Genomic DNA, 25,893 nt, shown 5'->3' with positions numbered 1-25,893 from the left:
GTACCAGATAACATCTCTTTCTCGTAATTCTTAGAAGGAAACTGTTACTAAAGAGGCAAAGACCAAACCTCTTACTGCTACGGATGATCCTGCGGTCCTAGGTTAGACCTACAGATAGAAATGTTTGCCTTGCTGCTTGATGAGATATGGGAGATAGTCTCTGAAGACACCAATATACTTGACAGTTTTCAGAACGATGTGTATCTAAACATGTCTTATAAAATTGAAGTCTGTCAAGGTCTGCTGTCCTTGTAGTCGTTTTTGTTCAAGATTGGGCACTGTGCATTGCTGACAGATAAACCGAGAGCATGCTGGACCAACGGACTGCAGGCCCTTGGGAGACCCAGAAGACTTTTTGCCAAACGGCCCTTTAAGTAAGCAAGTAATGGAGAAAATGAGTGGCTTTGATAGGTAAAGGTGTGGTTCACAGGACTGGAAATAGGTCCTATGTATCCCCCAAATTAGCTGGATTTTCTTCAATTGCCTATTTAGACTTATTACATTTCCCTATTAACCTTGTCTTTCCTGTATCTTTAAACAGTTTCAGGTCCAAGACTAATCCTTCAAGGTTTAAGACACTGGGGGAAAACACTGGAAGGTGGGCATGCATTCTAGACCAAAGCCAAATAACAATATGCTGAAATGAAATATATGCTGTATATAAAGGTTTGATATTTGTAAATAAGTTACCCTTTGGGGGGAGGAGGTGGAAGACAACACAATACAAGAAAGACTCCAATGGCGGCCAGTCAAGATAAGAATCTTAAGGGTGTGTTTTAAAGCTTATCTGTAATGGTGACTTCCTCTGCAAGACCGGGAAGGCACTTGAATAACAGAAAGGTGTCCTGAGGTCTAGTACATCACTTTACCAGGTGTGCAAACCTGAGGTCAATGCTCTACTCTCCGTTAGAAGAGGGGGAAGTATGATTGGGAAATTATTGCACACCAAAACAGTTTCGCTATGACTGAGGGAAGAAAAAGTAATGCATAGAAACCTGGGGAGAGGAGGAAGGGAAGCAGAAAAGAAATAGAAAGGTTTCGAAGTGAGATGGGAACCTGAAGCTTCCTCCTGAAGCATTCTACCCAACAGGCTGAAAGAATAATGTCATAATGGTGGAAAAGGCACTGAAATTGCCACCAAGACCTGAATGTTCTCCCAGATCTATCATTGTCACACACATTTAAACCAAAAACTTTTAAACAACAATTTTCCCATAATGACAAAAACTAATGGACAAAAGGATTTCAAGTTAGAATTGCTGCAGACATCAAGTTTTATGAGCACATTCTGAAGCAAAATTAGGGTTAGTTTAGAAAAATGTTTCCCCTTATAACTGGGGGGAAAAAAAAATCAAGAAAATAAATCTTACAAATACCTCCTAGCAGATTTTTTTTTTTATTTTTTTAATTTCTTTTCTGTCATCACTTTCAGATCAAATTGCATGGATTAAAAATATTGTTAGGACTGAAAGCAAGATGACTTAGTAACTGAATTTGAAGCCAAGAAAAACAAGCTTATCCAGTTCTTTTTCTGCATTCAAAGTATTTGTATGAGTAAGAATCAAATGATGCACTCTGCTATGTGCTTTTTGCAGGAAATCACAAAAATGTATATGGTGTCAGCATTTAAAAGTTCTTTTTCTTGTTAATATAAATTCTGAATTGGTGGAAGATGTGGTCACTAGGATGTTATGCTTGGTTTATTTGAACTTTCCCAGAAGAGTATATCCATCAGTAACACAGAGTGAAAAACGAGCTGAAAAAATCAGCTTACTTTATCTCAAATTAATATTACCTTATCTTTGTTTCTTAGCATCATTTCTCTTACACTGCTTTTTGGCACCATGGTAAATAAACATCCTTCCCTGTGTTAGTTTTGTACATTCTTGATGTGGGTTGACTTTCACTCCTTTGATTTGGCTAGAGCAGAATTAGGCTGCCTGCCTATGAGCAGTAACAGTGGCTCACAGGTTCATGTACAGGATGACAACAGACCTCTGGGAAGAAGCAGTTTGAACTGGTGCATTCACAGACAGTGGAGCCGCTTTCCATGTCCTCGTGCTGCACCAGAGTCTTGGAAGACTTTCTCTAGTTCCTCATCTGCAGTCTTTGAAGCTTATGATTTGGAGCAAACCGAATTTCCATCTTCTCAGGCAGTTTGCTTTAAAAGCTGCTCTCTGGCTCCATCTTCTGTTTTGTTGGTTGGTTGGTTGGTTGGTTTGGGGATTTTATTTATTTGCTTATTTATTTATTTAGGCATATCAAGGTAAGATTCTTCTGAGTTTTGCAAACTAAAAAGTAGGTAATCACGTCTTGAGTGACAGTTCAGACAAGCAGGAGAGAACCCCAACCTGCAGGTGAAAAGGGTGGCCCAGAGATGAGCTAGCTGGATGATCCCCAGCTCTGCTGTCAGCCCTGTGTTTAGGTACTCCTGTCTGCGAAGTTGTTGCTTCTGGTACAAGAAGAGGAGAAATGCTTTGGCCAGGAAGCACAGCGATGTGTTCTGTTGTGGCGTAATTGTAACTTTTCTGCAAAATAATGATCATTACATGATCTGGCAACACAGTGACATCTCTCATACCTTTCAGCTTAAACTGGCAAGCGCTGGGGGCACCGAGTAAGACAATTTAATAAATAGGTTGGCCTCTTTACGGATACTAAGAAATACAGTCCGTTTATAAAGTGCTCAACAATAATAAGAGTAATATTAACAATCCCAAGAACAGGCCTTTAATAAAGAAAAACTATTTTATGGTGATTAAATCTTAGGCCCAAACTTTTCAACACATGCCCCTTTGAGCCATTAAATAATCTGATTCCAGTTGCTCTTACTCTGCAAGCAGGGAAGTAGTGTAGGAGCAAAACTGCACTTTGACTGATTCAGTGCTTAAATTTAAAACTCCTCTGTTGACAGTAAGCCAGATTTCAGCTTCAGAGGCCTCTTCCTCAGTCACCCATGCAAACCCAAAGAATTTATATACAAAAGACAATCACATAAAAAAAAAGTAAAACCACTTGGCAACAAGTAGAGTTGCCTCTCAACAGCCATCAAATGTGGAATACTTTGTTGTCTCCCTTTCTTTTCTTTCTGCCTGTTTGTAAACAAAATGTTTTCCAGCTTTGCAGTATATGGGATTTATAATTTCTTCAAACCTTACACTTCTATGTACTTCTCTCCTTCTCCAGTTTTGTCTGCAGTGATAGCCTTCATAAGATAGCTACTGAAAAATATTTTTAATTTCAGATGCTACATCATTCTTGGAAGCATGTGGGAAACAAATATAGATGAGCTAGAAATATAGCTCTAGAAATATAGAAAGGCAAACTTCACAGAGCACCAAAATGTTCTGTGGAAAATGCGCTTGTCCATCTTGCTTAAAACTACAAAACTTGTTATAAAAATGCACCCTCAAATTTAGACACTCATTATTTTGCTCATTATTTTGCTCCAGCTATTTATAGGTCACACAATGAATAGTACATCCTATCATGTTTCTATTGATAAGTCCTGTATACTCATTCTGACAGTTTTATATTTCACTAGGTTTGTTTTATGTGGGCACTCAGAAAATGAGGGCATACCAGAAACACATCTTAAATTTGCTGCAGGTCAAAGTTGTGGAGGAAAAGATTAGCTTTAAAAAAATATGCATGTCAGGATCACTGTGCAGCACCTTATTGAGAGGGAATACATTCATTTTTAGCTTCCATGCAAGTGCTGTTGGCTTTGTAACTGACTGTGAACATGTGAGAACAAAAAAAGTGATGCTGTGTCAGTGTGTGGGCTGCAAATGAGAACTCCTGGCTCATACATTTTGCCCCATAAGCAGTTCTAGCATTGTATGCAGTCTTATTGCTGTTTCCTTTGTCCTCATTGATCCTGCTATAGTATTACTCACATTTTGGGCTCCTAAGTTGCTGCAAAAAACCCTCCATAATTTAATTCACTGTCTTTTTGGTGGAACTTTCTGACCACTAGTTCTTCTAAGCTCATTATTCTTGTATTTCTCTAGGCCTCAGGATGTCAGAACTGGGCTTTGGGTTTTTTTTCCTAAACCTTACTTCCCTCTATGATGCTGAAGAATCATGGAGTATCATGAATAAATACATTTTCTACTTGGAAACACACTTTAAAGGTTTCCTTTTCTTTCATCTGAAGTGTACAATTAAGAACAGGGAATATCACGGAACATTTTCTTTCAACAACTTTTCTCTTTCTGCTACTTTTTTTTTTCTCACCTTTACTACACATGGGCCTACAGTGGATGTTGTTAGGTGAACAAAATGCTTTCAGCCATCTGAAACTTCATGAAGTTCAATGAGGCCAACTGCAAGGTCCTGCACCCAGGTTGGAGCAACCCCCATATCAATATAGATTGGGGGATGAATGGATTGAGAGCAGCCCTACGGACAAGGTCTTGGGAATAGTGGTGGACAAAAAATTGGACATGAGCTGGCCATGCGCACTTGCAGTCCAGAAAGCCAAATATATCCTGTGCTGCATCCAAAGGAGCATGGCCAGCAGGTGAAGGGAGGTGATTCTGCCCCTCTGCTCTGGTGAGACCCCACCCAGAGCACTGCATCCAGCTCTGGGGCCCCCAACACAAGAGGGATGTGGACCTGCTCAAGCGAGTCCAGAGGAGGGCCACAAAAATGATCGGAGGGCTGGAGCACCTCTGGTATGGAGGAGACACACTGAGGGAGTTGGACTTGTTCAGCCTGGAGAAGAGAAGGCTCCAGGGTGACCTTATTGCAGCTTTCTAGTACCTAAACAGGGCCTACAAGAAAGACAGGGAGAGACTTTTTACCAAGGATTGTAGTGACAGCACAAATGGCAACAGTTTTAAACTGAAAAAGTGTAGGTTTAGATTGGACATGAGAAGAAATTTTTTTTTACAAGAAGGCACTGGCACAGGTTGCCCAGAGAAGCTGTGGCTGCCCCATCCCTGGCAGTGTTCAAGGCCAGGCTGGATGGGACTTTGAGCAACCTGCTCTAGTGGAAGGTGTCCCTGCCTGTGGCAGTGAGTTGGAACTGGATGATCTTTAAAGGACCCTTCCGACCCAAATCATTCTGTGATTCTATGATTTGAGCACATAAAATAAAACAAAACCCCCCTATTATTAAACTATTAAATACTGAGTTTTGCTTGCTAATGTTGAAAGTATCTTACAAGCAGGAATGAAGGAATATTTTAAATATTTTACAAAAAAAAAGTCTGATACAATTTATGGTCAAAAAGATACTAAAAGTGCTATTGCTAGTAAAGCTCTAGCATCATTTTAATATGCATTTTTCTATAGAAAATTTTTGGAGATGGACAATTTTCTTTAAGTCAAGACATTTTATAGTCTTGACTTACCTCTTACTGCAACTACATGAAAAGCTTCATATTGTACAAAACAAGCATCTGAGTCTTTAAAAAAAGTACCCCCACTGAAGCTGTCATTTTTTGTTGACTCAAACCTGTGACAAAAGATTGCTTTAAAAGCTAGTGGTTCCTGATGCAGGGTGGCAGAACTCATCCTTTCTGTGGGAAATGATTCTTGTAAGGAAGTCCTGAGAAGCAGCTTGAGAGCAAAATTGCAGAAGTTTCAGTGTATACAGGGACTTATGACTCAGTACCATAGGGCTGTTTGTGGAGTTAAAAAGAATCCCAGATTGTCGAATCAAACTTTTTCATGTCTTATTCTGTGCAAATGTTATGAGTCATGTCCACTTCAGCAGGTAAGTCACCATTTCTGGCCACCACTGCAGGAAGGGGTTCCTCAGCCTGTGAGTGTGTATATGCGTCCCAGTGATGCCACATTTAGATGGGCGCTATTGTGGATGGTGGTGTGGAGCATTTGGTTCCCCAATTACCTCATGGCCATTCCTGATAAGCACCATTTTTACTCTACGTAGATGAACAGCCAGAATGTCTGATTGCTTTGAACATCTTGCACAGTAGTGGGCCCATATGTCTACAGTCAGAATCTACAGAGTGCCCTTTGATTTTGAAGGGATAACTATATCTGAGTCAGGTTTACCTGCTTTGGGGAGATATCCTTTGGGACAAAAGTGGGTGTGGAAGCCCTGGCCCACTCCAGGAGAGCCACCAAATGAGAAAATTCATGAAAGTGGGAGAAATACTCTTCATTTGTAAAATAGTAAATGCTCTAAAGACAAGAGGCCATGTGTGTTTGCAGGGGAAAACCAACTATTCTGTCATGTCCTCACCTTTAACATGGTGACCTCCTTGTGTCAAATTATCATCTGACAAGACAGTAGAAATACCTCTGTGAAGACTGTGGAACTGCCGAATGTACATCTTGTACCTCTGAAAGTGGATGAGGAAGCTCCAAAGGGAATGACAAAGAAAACCCTCAAGTCAGCCTGACTGGGACTGATTGAAGGGGAAAAAAAGAAGAAAGTCTGGCATTCTCAGTAGTTTTGATTAGCCCCTGATATTCAAGCTAACTGGCCCCAGAATAGCCTCTGTATTGTATGCTTAATGTGAGCACAGGACAATTTTCAAACAGAGTTTCTCCATGAGGTATCAGTGTCAAAAATAAAGGTGCTCAAAAGGCTCCATCTGAGGCCAAGCGATGCTCCCAAAATTAAAAGAACTCGTTTGGTGTGGTAGATCAGTCCACAGTAATAGGAGGGAACCAGGGCAATAGTTATCTTTCACTGAACCATGGCAAGAAATACTGTTAAGAACTGGCCATGTTGGTGTTCCCAAAGTGTTCAAGTGAGAGGACAGGTAGCAATTAAGAGTGTAAAGACCCTCAAATTGTAATGAATGAGTGGTGGAAACAGGTCTCTCTGTCTGAAAAGCCATATGAGTAGGTATGCATGTACTTAAACACATTAAAAAAAACCCAACACCACAAAACTAAACTGAAAAAAGAAACCTTTCCCTAAGGCTAGAGAGCCCAAGGCCAAAACTGTAGCAAGAAATTTTGGCACATGCCACAGGATGAGACCAGCTCTATTAGCTCATTAAACAGACCAGAGGTTGTTCTTTGGGTTCTGAAGCCAGTGTCCCAGCTTGCATCACAGAACTACATTTTCTTCTTCCCCAAAAGAGTGATGATATAAAACTGCCTTTGGGGAAATTAATGGTCCCTGCTTTATGCTGTTCTCCAAGCCATGTCCAGGTACCCTCTGAGAGGTTGCTAAGAGTCACGTTCCAAAAATTCCAGGTAATGTACTAACAATTCAATTTTAAGAGCTCTGGGTAGCAGTGCCCGAGTCCTGGCCTGTGAATCATACCAGTGTGGATCCAGCTGATGAAGCTTTCTTCAGTATTTTGGTACCTTCCAATCAGCAGTGTGACCACAATGACCCTTCCACTGTAGGAGCAGGTACCAACAAGACATAGAATCATAGACATCATAGAATGGACATATAGCAAACTTCTTGGCATTCAAGAGATACAAGCTGCCAGGAACCTGACTGCTACAGGAGCACTTGTGTCAGGCAATCCAGTTTCTCTCCTTCACAGTGGCACACAGTGAAGTATGAGCCATCCTCTCAAGCACTTCACTGTGCAGATTTGTGCATCTATCTTGCAGACTTCTTCCATAGGGGTGTCTGACTGGACCTGTATCAATCAGCATTCAATCAGTGCGAGAGGAATGCCAGATGCTAGGGACTCTCTTACCTTCTCTTTGGTACAATCCTGCCCAAGAATTTTCCTCCCCCAAGTGCTGATAACTGAAAAGAGAGGGGGAAAAAAAAATAAAGGAGAGAAACTAGAACAACTTTCCTATACAGGGATGGGCTCGAGCCTGATCTAAATGGGGAGGAGGAAAGAGGGAATGCTTGTGCAGCTGCAGCATGATTTCATACACAGTGAACAAACACATCACTGCCCAGCGCTAATGATCTGGCTCCAGTGCCTCCAAATCCTCTTGTAAGACTACATTTGCCATATGTGTAAAAGTGGCAGTCAAAGAGGCTTTGCTACCATGGACTTTTCTAGGCATCTACCCTTTCCTCAGCTTGAAGGCTGGCAGTGTCCTGACTCATATTTAGGTATTAATTTTTCTTTAAAAGTGTATTTTGATTAATTTCAGGAGGTTTTATTCATGTCCTTTGGTTTTGGCCAGAAAAATATGGAACTACGTGCATTTATGTACGCACACATTCATGTGCATAAAGAGTCAAAAGAGAATGAGGGAGAAATACCACTTGTGACTAGGCATAACAATTCTGAAGGGAAAATTTATCCACATTTTATGGTTTTGTTTTTTAATAAGAGGTGACATGCTGCCCTAGTGCTGACTTGTAGCAGAAGAGATTAAAAATTCTTGGACCATCAGTAGCAAGAAATCACAGGACTGTACTTACAGAGGTCATTAACTGTCCAGACATCTGTTGGGTAACAAATTCTGCTAAACATAGATCATGAAATGGTTCTTGAATTATGCAGAGGATAATTTCACAATCCAGAAAACAGAGAATTCAAGCAGAGAAAAAGCCGTGTAAGACCTTCTATTGTCAGTTGGGGAGGAACTCAGTACGATGTCAGAATTACAGGAAAGGTTGGTGCTAGTGGCAGTGGTCTGCTGGACTGCTACCAGTGCAGTAAGGAACAGATTTATACAGTGGTCACTATTACAGTTACATACTCCACAGTGTAACTGACATTATAGCAGAACTGGTTGTACTAATTAGAGGGACACTATGACAAAAGTGTCCAGATAACTAGGCAAAAGTAAAAACTCCAAAGGTCTCAGTGATAACTACTGTGAAGCGTGTTAGCACAGGAGTAATTGATTTTGGTATAAAAAAGGGAGTTAGGAAATAATGAGCGGATGCAGCAATGGAAAAATCTGTGCTACGGTGAAAACAGGCTAGATTATGCCAAACATTGTATAAATTAAAGCACAATAGACCCTAATTCCCCTTGAAAAAGGCATACTCTCCTATTTTCCATAAGTTAACTGTAGTAGCCAGTTGGTAGAGGACCACAAGTGTGTCCAATTATGCTGCACTGGACTATAATTGGGTTAAAGGGCTGTTACTTACCTCTGAAATGAGAGCTCAAGTGGTATCTGTCAACCTTTGGAATCAGAAGCTGCTCTGGATTCAGGAGTTACTTATTAGCTGCTGCAGAAGTCAAGCACACAGCACAACCAATCATCTAAAACATGAAAAGTGAAAACACTTGTCAGGGCAAATGAGTAGTTCTGGCTTCTTTCCCTTGGCCAGCTGAGGAGAGCAATAATGAACAGCTAAGTAGAAAGAAAGGGAATTGTAGTAGAAAAAAACAATATTGTAACTTTTTTTCTGAAGGGAAAGATAAGATAAAGGGGACTCGAAATGGGAGATGTGAAGAAAAATAACCGATCAAGGAAATCAAAATACAAACCCTTCCCCCCGCCCCCTAATACCATGAAAGTAAATGGAATGGATAGAATGGATATAATAGTTAAAAGCCTCATTTTTTTGTCGTCTTTGCATTGTTAAGTTTCATCTTCCTTCAACACCCCAGTTATATAAATCACTGTTAGCTCTGCGTTCACAACTCACATAAACCAGCCAAAATGAATGCATATAACAATGTCAAGGCCCCAGGAAAACAGAAATAACAGAAAATAGAAATACTTCACAAGAGGAATGGAGCAGGAGAATCTCAGAGAAAATGTTACATTCATCATGCAACGAGTGTACACAAAATACTTTGGCAAACCTAGAGAAGTGTAAACTTAGTGTCAGCCTGAATTATGGGAAAGGCTTTCTTGGACTTTTTATTTTGGACCCATGTTTGGAAAATAACCATAAACTGTATATTGCCTTAAAAATGGCTTACCAACAGGAAAATATTAGAACTGGTCCAGAAACATTCAAGGCTTTCCAATCGCAACATCGTGAAATTCAAAGCCATCTCCAACAACAAAAGAACTCATCGCTGACCTAAATAATACTGCTTGGAGAAGACTGCTGTTATGAGAAAAGATTACACTTATAACTTGAGATTCGTTATAAGCTGATCTCAAGTCAGTTCTCGGGTTCTCCTAATGAGAAATGCTTTTTGTAATCTCAACTTGGTAAGAATTATCCTTCTGTGCTTTTCAAAGCCATGTTTTAAGTGTCCCTCTTTCCCGTTTCAAATATTTCTAAAACAAGACACGAACTTTTCTGCACATTGGTGTGAGACAGATTTGCCCACCGTGGCATCCATTCAAGTTTTCTGTAACAAATAGGCCTTATATCAAGGCTTTAGTGTGTGCATAAAAGTAGAAAAAAACCAATTTCCCTTCATTTTAACTGTATCTTTTGAGTAACATGCTCAGCAAACAGAACCAAACACCTTGCAAAGGTGCTTGAGATCAGGGAATACAAATGAACAGATTTCTTCCCTGGATTAAAGAGTCTTTTATCAGGTTTCTTTTATTCTAGAAGACCAATATCTGTGCTTTATAGATGGCTTTTGTAGAGATTTCCAATTAGCTACTAGTTGAAATTTGATAAGTTTTCATTAACTGCTAAGTGGCAGAAGACAGAGCAACTGGTTTATATTCCATTTGACACCAGTCATGCCAGCTGCTTTGCAGAGAGCAACCAAGTGCATCTTTCTTTCAGAGTGTATTTTGATTTGGGGCAAAAGATGGCAGTGAATAAGAATCACATTTAGAGTAAAAGTTGGATAATAAACTTCTGCAGCACGGCGGTATTTTAAAGAGCGAGCTCCCAGCTCTCAAATACCATATGCAGGTGTGATACCTCAGTGGGAAGCAATTTAGGGATGAATGAATAATTCTGTCCTCTTGTTTACCAAGACTATACCTATTACATTGGCCATTAAAAAAGAAAAGAAAAAAAAAAAAAAGAAGAAAAATACACCTCACTGTTCTGCCTCCCTGGGAAGTGCTTGTAGACTGTCTTTTAGCTGTAACTGCTTTATACTCCAAGCTGGCTGTAACTGGAATTGGTGTCCCTTAGCTGCTCGATTAGTTAGATAAATTCTGCACGCCTGTGTCTGGGATCCATGGTAATGGAGTTACGTTGCTATGCTATAAAATGTGCGGGAGGGTCCAGTGCTTCGGGAAGGATATGATTTCTGGGGCTACTGTAACTTCGTAGTGTGGGCAAGAAGGAATGCTTGGAGGAACGAACAAAAGCAATCACTGCAACAGTGACAGTGGATCGCTCGGGTCAGTGGGCACCGGCCAGGAAAGCTTCCCTGGGAGGGATGTAACAACCATGTGAAAGATTGTTTAAAAGTGGTGTTGCGTGGGAAGAATATCCTAGTTCTGTTCCTGTCATCCTGAGGAGAGCCTGCATGGCAACATTGTGGTACAGGTGTTTGAGTGGGGGGCTACATGAACTTCCTACCACACGAGGGAGGTTTTAACCAGGGCCACAAGAAGAGAAAGCTAAACAAAGGGTGGACTGCTACAAATGATCTCTCTCAAACTACAGATGTAACTATAAAGCCAGGTTGGACGGGGCTTTGAGCAACCCAGTCTGGTGGAAGGTGTCCCTGCCCATGGCAGGGGGGTTGGAATTAGGTGATCTTTAAGGTCCCTTCCAACCCAAACCGTTCTGTGAGCCTCTCTGGCCATCCTGACAAGACAGGTTGGTTTGTTGGTGTTTTCCCTCCCTGGCATAATAAGTAAAGGTCTCCTCAGACCTTTTGTTTTAGCAAATGCAGAAGACTTTGTCTGTTTTCATGGCCTGGGAGGCTGGAGGGAAGCTGAGAATTCTATACCAGTATTTCCCTGGGCACCCTGGTGTTACCAGGAATCAAGTGGACTGTTGCTGCCTGCTACTACCAGCATCTCAAGGATGAGAAATAAGTTCAAAAAGAAAGAAAGGAAGGAAGGGGGGGAAAAGAAGAAAAAAAAAAAAAAAGAAGAAAAATTCAGGTAAAATCGCCTTTGTATGCTAGAGGGTGTTTTCTGTTCTCTTTGGGCCTTGACATGCCAGCTGAGAAACCCAAGAGATGGAATAAATTTAAAGGCCCAGAGCCAAGACAGGTTTTTGTTCTTGACCAGAATTCTACTTTAACTGAAAGGAGCAACGTAACGCATCAGGAAGGATGTATAAGAACTACAAATCTATTTGAATTCTCATATGTGCTACCTTATTACAACTGTAATTTTGAAATGTTTGTTTTAAGCAGCTTTCTCCATGTCAGATTTAATATTCCCCCATGGTACTAAATACGAGAGAGGTCCTGCTCTGTTCAACACTGTGAAATACATATGAATACGACTCATAGCCAGGAAGACCTTTCAATCTAAGGCCAGTAATACTAAGGGGAAAGCATGTATCAAACATAGGGTTTGATTTTAATGACAAAAGCCTCCTTATCTTCTATTCAGGTGCCTTGCAACCTATCCATCGTTAACTGACTGACTTCTGCTGTCACAGCACAGATGGTCCTCAAAGAGATTAGTTTTTCCTCTGAAAATAATCTTATTGTGCACTTCTATTATAACTTTATTTGGAAGAATCTAAGTACTTCACAAATATTCATGAACTTAGTCTCCCAGTACCCACATTCAGTCTGTACAGTTAGAAAACAAACTATATCAATTACCATTTCCTTGCATTTCCACATTAACTGTTCTTCCCTGGGATGGTACACTGCTGTTCACTGCAGCTCCAACTCCCAAGCCAGGAAACAGCAAGGGATTTGGATGACTGGAGGGGTGGTGGGGAATACAAAAATCCCTAGGAAGCTTCAAAGGCTATCCTCTGGGTTTTCTGGTGGATAGACAATGGAAAGGAGGCTGTCTTTGAAGATGGGCCAAGAGGAGACAGAATGCAACTTTCTTTTAGAGGTCATTGTTCTGCAGAGGGATGTAGTTTCACTGTGTTCTGGTGCTGGGGAAGCCAAAGTACAGACTTCTAAAAGGTGCTAGACAGTTTCAAAGGAAAGCAGCTGCCTCTGGAAATGTTAGAAAAACAGGCATCCTCAGTCCAAGCCCTAGAACATACATAAAAAACTGAGATCCAGTTATCTTAATGGCACTTTTCCAAAAATGTTTTGGGGTTACATCTTATCTGATCCCAGCCTTCTCAGTGATTACTCAGTCTAGGATGAGCTTTATATGTTTACCTAAGCTACCTGAATTATAAGATTAAACCAGCTTCTCTTTGATAACAATTACAGGAAGAGAGAAAAAAGTAGGGTCAAAATCCACTGAATTGAAACTAGTAAAAACAACCAAAACCCCTCAAGAATATAAGCTACTGTGTACAGCATACACAGACAAGTGAAAAATAAAATTTTATTTATAAAAAAAGCATGTTGAATGCACAGAACTTGGCTAAAGGAAGACTAAAAGGAATCATCAAATCATACAATCATTTAGGTTGGAAAAGACCTTTAAGATCGAGTCCAACTGTGAACATAATGTAACAGAAGTATTAAAAAATAATGAATTGAAACTCAGAATGCTGTATAAAGATATATACTTCAATGATAAGCAGCAACATAAAATTAGGCAATGGAAAATATAAGACTTTTAAAGAAGGGAAAAAAAGTTTTATGATGACAATCTACAAGGCTATGGAATGGTATTCTAAAGGAAGCTCTGATAAATTTACCTGTGTCATTAAAACCTGGACTGACCAAGATCTTGAACTATTATTTGTGAAACAAACTGGGGAGAAAGCCAATTAAATTAAAAAAAAAAAAAAAAAAAGGGGAAAAGAAAGAAGTTACACTGTCAATTTTAGTTCTCAGACCTGCTTGAAGATCTTTACCATAACATCTCCCATACAAGCCTGCAATTTAGGACCAAATAAGGCTAACACTATGTGATGACAAAAAAATCTCACAACTGCGAAAAGAAACAGAGGTAAAAACCACAGTAACAGCAAATGATATCAAAAATGCTCTTCACTTTTCTTATATGAATTTTTTTTTAGGTGTATTTTCATACTTATATTTGAATTTTCATTTACTAACTTAGCATTATAATTTAAAGTGAAATTTGCATTTTTAATACCATCTTCTTTGTCCCCAAATGGACAATGCCCATTCTGAAGATCAGAAAATGAGTATTCTTAGACATGCATATACATTCGTGTTTCCTCATGGATCCATAATAAATTACAAACAAAACCAGTATGGAAGTAGCTGGAATCTTTTGTATTGTCAGGACAGCAATAGTATTCCTCCAGAATGCTGAAATGATTCATCCAGTTTTAGGAGAAAAGGTGGAACTGGCTCATTTATACCACACATGGGGTGTTACTTTGACCTCCGTGTAAAAAAGCTGAAACCAAAGAAAAATGCATCTGTTTTCAGCCACAGCCTCAAGCTCTCTCCCTGCTCAGCTGTGTCAGCTCTACCAGTAATGAGCATAAGCATCACCGGGTTTTGTTCCTTCACAGCAAATCTCCTGTACAGATTTATAAATGTGACTCTGATGGCAGTACTAGCCATTACGACTCTCACATCAAGAGGCTGATACACACTTAAGGCTTGGGTTGATTATCTATCTTTGAAAGTATCTTTCTCAATATTAATCAACTTGGCCTGCTCCCAGCAGAAAAGTACTAATGCCTACCACAGACAACACACACCCAGCCTTGATTCTGCCCTATAGGGGATCTAATACGGATCTAATATAAGATGCACATGAGCGGGAAGAACTGAATGTTCCAAATGGCTTCAAAGATAACAGTGAAAAGCAAGTACACACAGAAAAGTGATTCTGCTTGTATAAATCCCACTGGAACTGCGTTAAAGTTTTGTCTGTGGGATTTTCCTTTCAGTGATAGTCACCAGGGCTGAGGCGACTAGGGGTAGAGCAGGCCCAGCTGCTTCAGTCCCATCTTCCTCTTCTCTTGGTAAGAAAATTATAGCCTACAGTTTGCAGTTTTCAAAGTTGATTCTGAATTTGTGCTGGCTTTTGACTGATTCTACCACTAAGAGATAACATGTCATTCCCCCCCCCCCCACTTCATTTACTGGCAACAAAACTTGAGAATTCCAAATTTTCCTCCAGGATTTATGCAAAGTCTCCATGGCACAGGCTGCCTTTTACCATGACATTTTCCTGGTATGGCAAGAACTCTAAAATGCCTTTTTTCCAGCACTTTGGAGAAGGAACCATTCCAGAGTTTCCCATTTTTAGGATAATCTCCAAGAAGACGAATGATGCTTGACACGTAAAAGCGATGCTGATTTTATTAGGACAGTCAATGAAACATTAGCAACATACAAACAGGAAAGAAGGTGCCATGTCTGAAGAAGGTGCCTATCAGAGATTTAAAAGGAAGCCAATTAGAGGCCAGCATCATACACTCACTCAACATTACTCCCAAATGACGTTACTAATCCCAAGGCATGATTTGTTAAGGCAGCACTGCAGCCTTTACTTAACAACTAGAATCCCACCACCTTAGGGAGACAGTTACTACTCCAGCAGCAGCCAGTCTTGCTGACCTTAGGAGCTTCAACTTTCTGTGGGGAGCTGAGGGGAAGAAAGGTGTTCTGAAACTCCTCTGTAAGGGGGAAAGTGGCTGTGAGCCAAGCCTCTCTGGCAGTCCAAATGTTTTACTGTGTAACAGGGGCTGGCATGCAGCTGATTCCAGGGCAAACTGGCAATGTGGCCTCTGTGGCACCTGCTGGCTTGCTTCTTCTGACAGCAGGGATTCAGATCAACCAGCAGAACCTGGACCAGAACAGCACTGCTGCTGGTCACGAGACACCACACCACTGCTGGGGCTCTGACATTGAACTGTTGGAAAGATGCAAGCAGCCTAAGAGCCACTGGGTGCACACAAGCTTGGCCACTCTTACCACCGCCAAAAGGATCCACACTGAGAAATACTCATGGGAAAAAATGCTGCTTCCAAAGAAACCCAGTCACTGAATTTTGGTCTGCACTGACTCCAAAAATTCCTTCCCAGCTCTCACAGTGTCCTTGAGATTGGAGGTTCCTTAAGGCCTTGAATGGTGAAGTGGGATGAAAGGAGGTGTCCCTGACTTCACCCCAGTGCCTGAGAAGGGATGGCACAGGTGACCGGTGCAGTGCTGACAGGAAAGCCAAAATAAGCTGCTCACAGGCATGAGGATGCGTACCGATCTGTAGTGGAAATAAGATTCTATCCCTCCCTCTTCCTAGAGACTAAATGCTAATCTTTCATTAGCCTAAAAAAAAAAAAAAAAAAAAAAAAAAACACACCAAAAAAAACCACCACCAAAAAAACCCCAAACCAGCTCTTGCCTGGCAAGACAGAAATCTTGCCTGAAGAACAAGATGAATCAAACCAGCACACTGCCAATTTTATCTTGAGAGAAGGAAGGAGCACAGAGGCTTCATACCTTCTAAAGCAGTGGCTGTGGGAACACATCAGCTGGATCAGGAGAAAAAAGATACCAGCCATATAGGAAGCAGAGCAATCTCCTGAACAGATTATGCTGAGAAATGGCTCTGGAGTTACTGCTCCAAGGCTGTGAGAGCAGAAACAGCAGAGACTCTACTGCTGGGGAACAAAACGACCCAAACCACCAAACAAACAACAGAAATCTTCGTCATTAATTGGTTGGAAACACTCCACGATTACACGATTTATAGGAAGTAAATTTGGAGTGCCCTCACGTAACATGTAGCAAAGAAACATTACTGTTAATCTCTGCCTGTGTGCAGGGGAAAAGGTCACAGCGAGGGCTAGCCAGGATTTTTTTTCCTTTTTACTTTTTTTTGCTTTTCTTTTTCCCTAAGCCTCGAGCGACAGGCTGGGCCACGTCTCTGGGAATTCACCGTCAAACGGTACCGAACACTTCCACGTCCTAAACGCACTGGATAGTGCAAGCCCTGCCCGCCTTGACCAGCGAGCCCGCCGCTCCTCCGGCTGGTTTCAGGCTGCCCTGGGGTTCCCTGGCCGCCCTCCGAGCCTAAGGAGCTGCGTTGGCCCCTGAGCACCACACAGGCCCCCCAAACGGGGAGGAAAAGGAACCCCGGGGGAGGGGGCAGGATCGGCCGGGTCAGGCGGGGGCTCCGCGCGGCCCGGGCACCTTCCCGCAGCCTCAAGGAGAGCCGCGGCGCCCGCCCGCCCCCTTCCTCCTCCCTCCCGTGACTCACCGCCCGCTCCCGGCGGGGACACACCGCCCCAGCCGCCGCGGGGGAGCCTGCGGCGGGCCGCGTTCCCCCGGGGCCTCCCCCGCTTAGCTCCCCGAGCGCCGCCGCGCCCCAAAGCGGGCGAGTCGGACAGGGCGCTACCCCCACGGGACGCGGCACCCCCGGCAGCAGCGGAGCTCCCCCCGCCCCGCCCGAGAGCGGCCGCCTGAGGGACAGCACCCCCCGCCCTGCCCCGTGTCCCCTGCCCGCCACTGCGCCTGCGCGGCGGTGGCGCTCCGGAGCCCGGGCCGCCGCCAACCTCTTCCCCCAGCGGCTCGGGACGCCGCGCTCCGCCCTCCACCGGCGATTTAAATATGCTAATGAGGCGGTCACCGGGAGCCCTATGGCGGCGCCGGGACGCGGTCACGTGGGGCGGGGACGTGTCCTTCAGAGGCGGGCCCCGACCTGCCCAGGCTGCTTTAAAAGCGGGCGGCGAGCGAGGAAGCGCCTCAGTCAGAGAGAGAAAGTGCCGGGGTGGCGGGGCCGCGGCTGCTCCGCCCGAAACTTCTGAGTAACATCAACAGGGGGAGGGGAGGGCGGGCGGCGGTGGAGGAAGGTGGTGTGGGGGGAAGGCTAGCAGCAGCGCAGCCCTATCCGCCTCTCCCTCATAAACCAGCCTGTGTCGGGTTGAGCAGGCCCCTCACACAAAGGAGGGCAGGGCAGGCAGGGCTGCCCCCCCTTCCCCCCCGCCTCGGCAGAGGGGCAGCGGGGACGCGCCCTTCCCCGTGCACAGCACTCACAGCCACTTACTCCTCTCCTGTCCCCCGTCTTCTTCTCTTTTCCCCCCTTCCTTTCCCACCCCGCCCCGCGGTTCTCCCCTCAGCCCCCCGCCCGCTGTCCATGTAGCCGCCCGGCCGCCGGCCCCTCCGCACTATGCCCATCTTACTCTTCCTGATAGACACGTCCGCCTCCATGAACCAGCGCACCCATCTGGGCACCACCTATCTGGACATAGCCAAAGGCGCTGTAGAGACTTTCATGAAGGTACCGGCTCTGCCTTGCGAGAGGAGGCGAGAGAGAGCGAGAGTGACTGCGCGGGGAGGGGAGGGGGAGGCAGGGCGCGGGGGGCTGCCTGGGCCGGGGGCGCGGGGCGAGGGCGGGCGGGAGTGCGTGCGTGTGCGGGCAGGCAGGGACGGGAGGGCCGAGCCGAGCCGGGGGGCTCCGGCGGCGCCGCCGCCTCTCGGCTCACCCTCTGCTTTGTCCCCCGCGCCGCAGCTCCGAGCCCGGGACCCGGCCAGCCGGGGAGACAGGTACATGCTGGTCACTTTCGAGGAGCCTCCGTACGCTATCAAGGTAACCCCCGCTCACTCCCCTTCTCCCCACCCCCCGCCGCTCCCCCCGGCCTCCTTCCGGCCCCTCCGCGCCGCCGCGGGCCGCTGCCGGCGGCCGCCCCCCCGCCCGCCTCGCCCGGGCTGCCGGCGGTCCGGGGCAGCGCGGCACACACGGGCTCCGGCGGCGGCGGCGGCAGCGCTGACATCAACATGGCCGACATTTTTTCCCTGTGTGGTGTGTGCGAGCAGCAATGAACTGTGGGGGATATTTATTCAAGTTGGGAGAAGTGACAGCAACTCCAAGGAGAGTTCAGCTTGGAAGGGGCGAGCGGGGAAAGGAGCGACTTCAGCCCGAAGAGTCCGGACTCGGAAGGGGACGGCACTTCCCTCAGCCCCGCCGGGGCGGGGGAACGGACCGACGTACCGCGGGGGGGTGGGGAGGGAGAAGGGGCGGGGTGTCCGCATGACACAGGACGGCGAACCTGTTGGAGATCGCCTCGCAGCGCAGTTGGCTTCCATCTAGAAAGGGCTGTGCGAGAGCGGTGTAAATAGCTGTGGGGGTTGTGCATCGGTGACTTCGCTGAGATTTGTCCTGTGGAACAATAAAAAACCCACCTTAGTTGGATAGATAGGGAGCTCTAAGAGAAGTAAATCTTTCCAGTCTTTATGCAATAACATTAAATATTATTAGTAACTTTTGAGGTGTTTTATTAGCATTTGTAGTGAGCTGCGTGCAGCAAGGAGGGCACTTTGTAGCCTAGCAGGAACGCAAAACTCGTATCTGGAGAATAAGTCTTCTCACATTTCTCTTTTCAGGCTGGCTGGAAGGAAAACCATGCAACGTTTATGAATGAACTGAAAAACCTTCAAGCTGAAGGACTTACGACTCTTGGCCAGTCCCTAAGGACAGCTTTTGATTTATTAAACTTAAATAGATTAGTAACTGGCATAGACAACTATGGGCAGGTAGGTTGACTATTAATAGGTGGCAAAATTGTAAAACACAGACTTCCCAGAGACAACAACTAGTTGTCCTAAGTGGCATCTTCATGAAATACTCAGTATGGGGGCTTCTTCAAAAGTAAGCAGAGCTCAGACAGCTGGAACAAATGCAGTTGCTGACTATAGCTTGGTACCCAACTTCTTTTTTTAAAACTTAAGTTATTCCTCAGTTTTTAAACTGTGACACAGCTTCCGAGTTGACCTTCGCAGTTAAACTTTGTCTTTTCTTTGTATCAAGACCGTGTTTCAGAGCCATAGCTGGTGAGCCTGGTGAGGTCGTGAAAACTTTGCTTTCTCTGTACAGTGCTGTACGATCAATTAGGTACAGTTTGGGAGATGAGCCGTTTCTCTAACAACATGGCATGTCCAAAAGCACAGAATAGAGCACAACTTTTTCAAACCCCTTTCTTTCCATTGAGCTTACTACAACTTTTCTTCACGTATGTGTATTTTTATAAACCTACCTGTTGTATCAGTCTTGAGAACCTGTGCTTTTCTAGTGTCTATATTGCAGCTCTCCCTTTATAAGCAGGACTTCATTTGGGGTGGGCCAGCATTCTCTTGCTCAGTAATGTGAGTTGCTAAAAGACAGAAACTGTAGGTTAAACATGTGTTTTAGGAAGTGTATCCAGTTCTGTCTGGCACTGGATCAAACCCTGGAGTTGTTTTGTATAAGGAACATTATTAGTATTGGACAAAGTATATAATGTATTTTTCACATGGGATGTAATAACTTCAATCTCCCTGCTTTGCTTGTTCTTATGTAATGCTGCCTCTACTATCTGAGGAGGTGCTACTGCTCTTGGTATTTAACATGGGATTGGGATTGTGAAAATACGTCCCTTTCCTCCCTCTCCCGTTTCCAGACCAAGCAGAGTTTATGTGATAACACACCATGCTTGTTTGGGAAGGAAATTTCTGTGTCTCGTATTGCATTGTATGGCTTTGCCACTAGGTGATCAAGTGAGCCTAAACATTTTTAAAACACCAGTTTAGTGATGAAACTTTCGGAAGGAAAAAAAAAAAGTTCTAGTTCCACACATGGTTATTTTCTTTTTGTCTATTACCATCTGCTGTCCTCTTTTACGTCTGTGTGCTAATCTTTCCCATTTTCTGATGTTTTTGTTTGGTTGCATGAGCTATATGAAGCTTTTTTGAACACATACCACTATAGGCACACATAAAATACTTGCTCTTTCCCATGCTACTGATAATTATAATATTCTAATTAAACCCATGTCAAATAATTTCCTCCAAGTGACCCAGCTGTGCTCAGCTACTCAATCAAGTGGGCAGTTGAGTCGTCATGACTGTTTTGACTCACTAGTAGTGTTCATTACTGCAAATAGCTCTTTCATCTGTGGAGCAATGACATTGTCTGATCTTTTGGTTACAAGCCACAGTCTGGGCTTGAACCCACCCTTATTGCTTGTTTTTTGCTCTATTCCACATGTGGAGCTGGCTGTTGAAGGGGTCTTCACATGTGCAGTCAGGTGACTAGGATTTCTAACTCTTTTTAGCATCTGCAAAAATAGATGAATATATTGCAAGTGCCAGGTCGTCTGCTGCTGAAGTCACAGGTTCCATTTTGGCTGTACTAATCAAAGTAGCATTTTTTCATAAACCAAATCAAATTCTGGAGCACTTAAATGGTCCTTCAGGGCTGGCAGGATGAGGTCCAGAGCAGCTAACTTTCCTCAAGTTCACATTGGCCTTTGAGCATTATGTCATGTTATCTTGTCAACTTCCTGTTGTTCACATCTGCTACCTAAAATTTGCTCAGTATAGATGGGTATTTAAATGAACATGCTATGAGAAACTTACGAATTCAGGATAATAAAAGTGACTGGAATGCTCAGCTGCATTTGAAATATTTTTCATTCAGAACATAAAGGAGTGTTAAAAAAAGTGATTCACTTTTTGTTTTTTTTTAAGGCAGCTACAAATATTAGGACCATAAAATAGTTAGCTAAAGTACAGCAGACACGTTTGAAGAGCGGTTGTCTTGGAGCGGAAGGAGAAGATAATTTTATACAAAAATACAACATTTAGATGATCTTAGGTGTGCTATTACATAAAGTACTAAATCCAGACTTTTAGTAAGCTTTTCTCTGGGAAATTTCTCTGGCTTAACGTCTCTTGAATATTATGCTTAGTTTTTGGTGTATTGACAAGCTTTAAAGATATTTGCTAATGACCACTTGTTTCCCATGTAGAAATTGTAAAACAGAATTTGATCATACATACCAATGACAAGACATGATCCAAGCTTGATGGGATTGTCTGGTTATGTCATAGGACAGCATTGTGTCTTGTCCCCTGCTGAGTGTGAACTGTTTGTTTAAATGGCAGCGTGACTCGCTATACTTGTTTTCTTTCAAAGTAGACCAGAGTTCTCCGTCAGCTGACTTCCCGCACAGGAGTAATGGCTGAACTGTCATTCTGAAAGTGAGGAAAATCTCCTGCTTCATCTTTTCTTGCAACATTAATGTTTGGATTTTTAACATGAGTATTTATCATACTGCTTTTTTAGTAAATAAGCACTGACTCAGTTGTATGAAGATTGAGTTACCAAGTGTACAGCTGTATTAGCTGATCACAGTATCTCACATTCAGCTCTTAAAGAAACACTATGAACACATTTAGATTGTCAAGAACCTGGAAGACTTCTTCATAAGTTTTTTTCTGATATTAATTCTATGGTATGGCTTTATAAACCCTTTGTCTTACCTAGGGCCATTAGATCCATGTTTTTGTGAAGGTTTTTTTGGCAACAAAAGATTTTGGAAAGTACAGATATTTTAAGGTGACTGTTCCTTTAATTTTTGAAGCACTTTCAGATAAATTCTATATTATATTGCTTGAGTCCAACAATAGTTATAGGCTTTTTCACCCATAGTATGCTTTGTGCTGGTTATGGTAGCAGAAGAATGAACCTTCACATAGGGTGTGAGCTTTTAGCATTTGCTAAAAATAGTGGTCCTCTTCACCTTCTCCATTTTTATAGAAAGCTTAGGAAAAAAATACAGGATTTGGATGTCTTCAGCAAGAAAGCAATTTAAACACATTAAGTTCAGCAAGGGCTCACTGTCATATCAAAAAAACCTATTGTACTTCATTAGCCCAGTTTGCACTTGGCTGATTGATTTTTCTCCAGTTCAGCTTCCCCATTGTTTCAGTTAGTCTGAAATACCAAGCCTTTTACTAGCAAATTTTCTGTCCTCTTGGAATACACTCTTAAATCTTAGAGCTATGGCTTCAGCAGTACATGTGTAGTCACAATTTAACTGAATAGTTTTGAGTGAGACAAGTGTGCTACAGTGGATGGAAGGGTTAAACACTAATAATGTCTTTCTGTGGAAACAGAAAACACGTAGCTATTACTATTGTACAGTAGAAATGTAAACAAATGGTTGAATTTGACCATCTATATACTTCAGTTATTTGCAGTTTGTAGTGAAGTTTCTAAGACTGAGCTCTGAATCTAAGGTGGGTAAATATGTATCAATGGTGTTTTGATACTCACATACAAAGCACCAACACAGCACTACCAAAACTTGAATCTGATGTATGCTTGAAATTGCTAAAGCTCTTGATTCTTTGATGCCCCATGTATTTCACCTTACCTTTTGTTAGTTGTGTAATGAAGGTCTCTTACTATTATTTTTTTTCAGCAGTATTTTATAGAATGAGGTTTGAGAGGATAAAATGTACTTACCTGAGCAGATTTCAAAGTGGTTGAGTTGATATATCAAGGTATTTTTCCAAAAATTTTCAGGCTGAAATTTCATTTTAATATCGCAGCTGGAAACAGCACTGTTCAATAACAAAAGCTTTTTGTGAGCTTTTTATCTCACTAGAGTATCTCACGCATACTCTTCAGCATCGTAATTATTATTGATATGGTAAAACTGGCTTAGAGATGAGTTTGACTTATAAACAAACGATGTAACAGAAGGACATGCTAACTTAGTTGTTTTGAAACAGAAAAACAGACTATAATGTTTCCGTAATCCAGGTGGACTTGGGATAGGTGTTTTTCATCCACAGCAATGAATAAGGTGCTCTCTGGATCTAGACTACTACAAGAAACATTGTTTTGATGACTTGCCAGGCTGCATGCAGCCTTGGTGAAAGCCTGTTTCTCTGCACTGCATTTCACATACGTACAAGAGCATAACTAAGACATTTTGAGACAAACTAAAATCCAAATGGAATTCAACCAATTAAGAATATTTTGGGAGCTTAAAAATATGCTAAGGGCTGGAAAGACCTATTTCTGACCTGGAAATTGGAAGGTGTCCTGCATATAATGACATCACCACAGTTTTTCTTTTTTTCCCAAGGGTTTTATTCATACCATGTGTGACCATCAAACAGTGCAATCTTAGTGTAATTGCTACTTTATCATTCTCTCTGAATATACGGTTAGATCCATATGTAACTACAGCAGCAGTATTGCTGATGTGTTCACACAGTAAAACTTAGTGTTGGTCAGTAGACATCAGCATGCTTTCCAATGATGGCTTAAATACTGTAGTATTCCAAATACATGTAAATAGTATACCTAGGAGACCAAGTTTAATTGGGCTTGTAGGCACACAGCAGCTTTGTTAAGTAACACGTTGCAGACTGACTCCTTGCTTATGTGCTTATTTGTGTGTAAGATCTGCTGAGCTTAAAAAATAACCCCAACATTCACACATATGAAATATTGTTCCCTAACATTGCCCACCTTATGCTTTTGCAGCGATACATTCTGTTTTCTTTAAACTGTTGAGCAATTTTATTTTTCTATTGGTTTTTGAGGATTGCTACTGGATTTCCTTGCTTTCAAAAGTCAAAATCCTTTGAGCATGACTTTTGTCTTGGCATTCTGGGGTCATAAACACTGCGCTGGAATGGCCTGTGTTGAGTGTGCATCCAAATTTGGAACCAAAGTTTAGGTTAGTATTTCCTGCTTTGTCATGCTGGCAGAGTTGCACAGTGAGTTTGCTTCTCATGTTGGTAGAGGCAGGGGTTTAATCTGTTAGAGTAGCTCTCCTATTATCTTCCCCCTGCCCTTCTCCAACAAAATCAAATGTGAGAATTTAAGACAGTAGAAAACATAGCAAGCTTAAGCATGGTAATGGTAGAAATACTTATAAGAGGATTTCTTATAGTCTCCTGTTTTCTGTGCAATAGGAATGGTTTTCATGTAAACCTATATCCTGGATAATGTCAAAGATCTATATGTGAGGTGCTGGTGAAAGTCAATCTTTCTCACCTCCTACATGACGAAATCAAGCATATTGCTTCCAATTTATGCTTTTTAGGCTATAACCTTTAAACACACCATCTTGTCCGCTCTTGAAATGTTTGGGATTGTAGTTAGTTTTGTTGTATAGTATCCTTTAATGAGAGCTATGACAGGCATTATTGCAAGTGTTTTTTCACGTTGTGAGGTGGAACTGCAAGCCTTTCAGCCTTCCCAGAGCAACAAAGTTCATTGAAAGTCTCAGTCACATCAAACTTGAGTGTTCTTAAAATCACTTGTCTACTTCTAATTCAGTATTTTTTTAAAAGAAGAATTAAAAAGTTAAAACAAGCTCACAAAAAGTACTTTATTTTTTCCACTGAAAATTATCAATCGGTTTTGCTAGCAGAAAGAAGACACTTTATCATGTTCTGAATGTCAAATAATCTTTGACCACTTTGAATCTCGAAGTGCTCAGTATTTCAATAAAATTGATTTGGAAGGTGCAGTGCCATAACATGTTCCTTGTGGCTTTGATTTTTAGGGGTCAGGTGAGCACAGTCATGCTGCCAAAGCTTAAGCGAATGATACAGATGTCTGCCTCTGGCTGATACTCTTGAATTTGGTAAAAAGTCATCAGAGAAAGTCTGAGGACAGTTAGGAGTGCCAAAATTATATCTCTTGGCTTGACTTTCTATCTGGAACAGTTTAGTTGCCTCAGGTCATTATAGACTCCTTGGATATATTAGCTTTCTGATTTGGGTGTTTAAAGATACGTGTTCCATAGTTGAAGTATTCTTGTCTTTTTGAAATGTATTTGCACTTCAACACAGCCAGTTGTCAGGGAGGCAAAGCAAACATATATAGATAAAGAGCCAGGAGTTGGTTATCTTGTGAAGCACGAATATTTTTTATTCCCCCCCTCCCGGTGTCTCCATTGCTATGGTTATTCTCTTTAGGCTAGTTTTTACTTTTCTTACTGAATAGTTACATTCAGTCTTGGGTTTCTGTTGTAGACAGTCCATTTCTCTGAAGTTTGAAAGGAAGAACATATTTGTGTATGTGCCTGAATTTTAATTCAACTGAGGCTCAGTTGAAATTATGATCGTGTTGCTTGAGAGTCTTGCTTGCTGTTGCTTTTTTCCTTGTAGTTCGTTCTGTACCTTTAACAACATGGTGAGTCTTTTAGTTCATAGAATATCCCCATATCTGCATCTCCCACTTAGGGAACGTATTAATGTTTCCACTTCCTGTTGTGTTACTCAACATTGTATTGTCTGTCCCTTTTTTCAAGTTGTTTTCATCTCT

General features: G+C 42.5%; 1 protein-coding gene and 1 long non-coding RNA gene across 5 annotated transcripts in view; one reads left to right on the top strand and one right to left on the bottom strand.

Moving 5' to 3' along the window:
* Positions 1-1,673: 1,673 nt before the first annotated feature.
* Positions 1,674-18,115, bottom strand: LOC115601854. Its single transcript, XR_003989532.1, has 4 exons — positions 17,963-18,115; positions 9,017-9,131; positions 7,647-7,699; positions 1,674-2,528 (listed from the first exon to the last, which is right to left on the bottom strand). It is a non-coding gene; the product is annotated as an uncharacterized LOC115601854 (long non-coding RNA).
* The window catches only part of INTS6 (integrator complex subunit 6), a 45,850-nt gene continuing 37,512 nt past the window's right edge, over positions 17,556-25,893 (top strand). For 2 of the 4 annotated variants that reach the window (XM_030472266.1, XM_030472257.1), the window contains exons 1-3: positions 17,643-18,060; positions 18,292-18,369; positions 19,164-19,313. In XM_030472266.1, the coding sequence (XP_030328126.1) occupies positions 17,950-18,060; positions 18,292-18,369; positions 19,164-19,313 (339 nt within the window). In that variant the 5' untranslated portion in view covers positions 17,643-17,949. Of the gene's footprint in view, positions 17,588-17,642; positions 18,061-18,291; positions 18,370-19,163; positions 19,314-25,893 lie in introns of those variants that run through there. The other 2 variants (XM_030472240.2, XM_030472249.1) reach the window with 2 other exon arrangements.

The sequence above is a fragment of the Strigops habroptila genome, chromosome 2, assembly GCF_004027225.2.
Source record: "Strigops habroptila isolate Jane chromosome 2, bStrHab1.2.pri, whole genome shotgun sequence".
NCBI classification, from domain to species: Eukaryota; Metazoa; Chordata; class Aves; order Psittaciformes; family Psittacidae; genus Strigops; species Strigops habroptila.
Note: the sequence above shows the minus strand (reverse complement) of the source record. Positions and strands in the feature narration are given on the sequence as shown.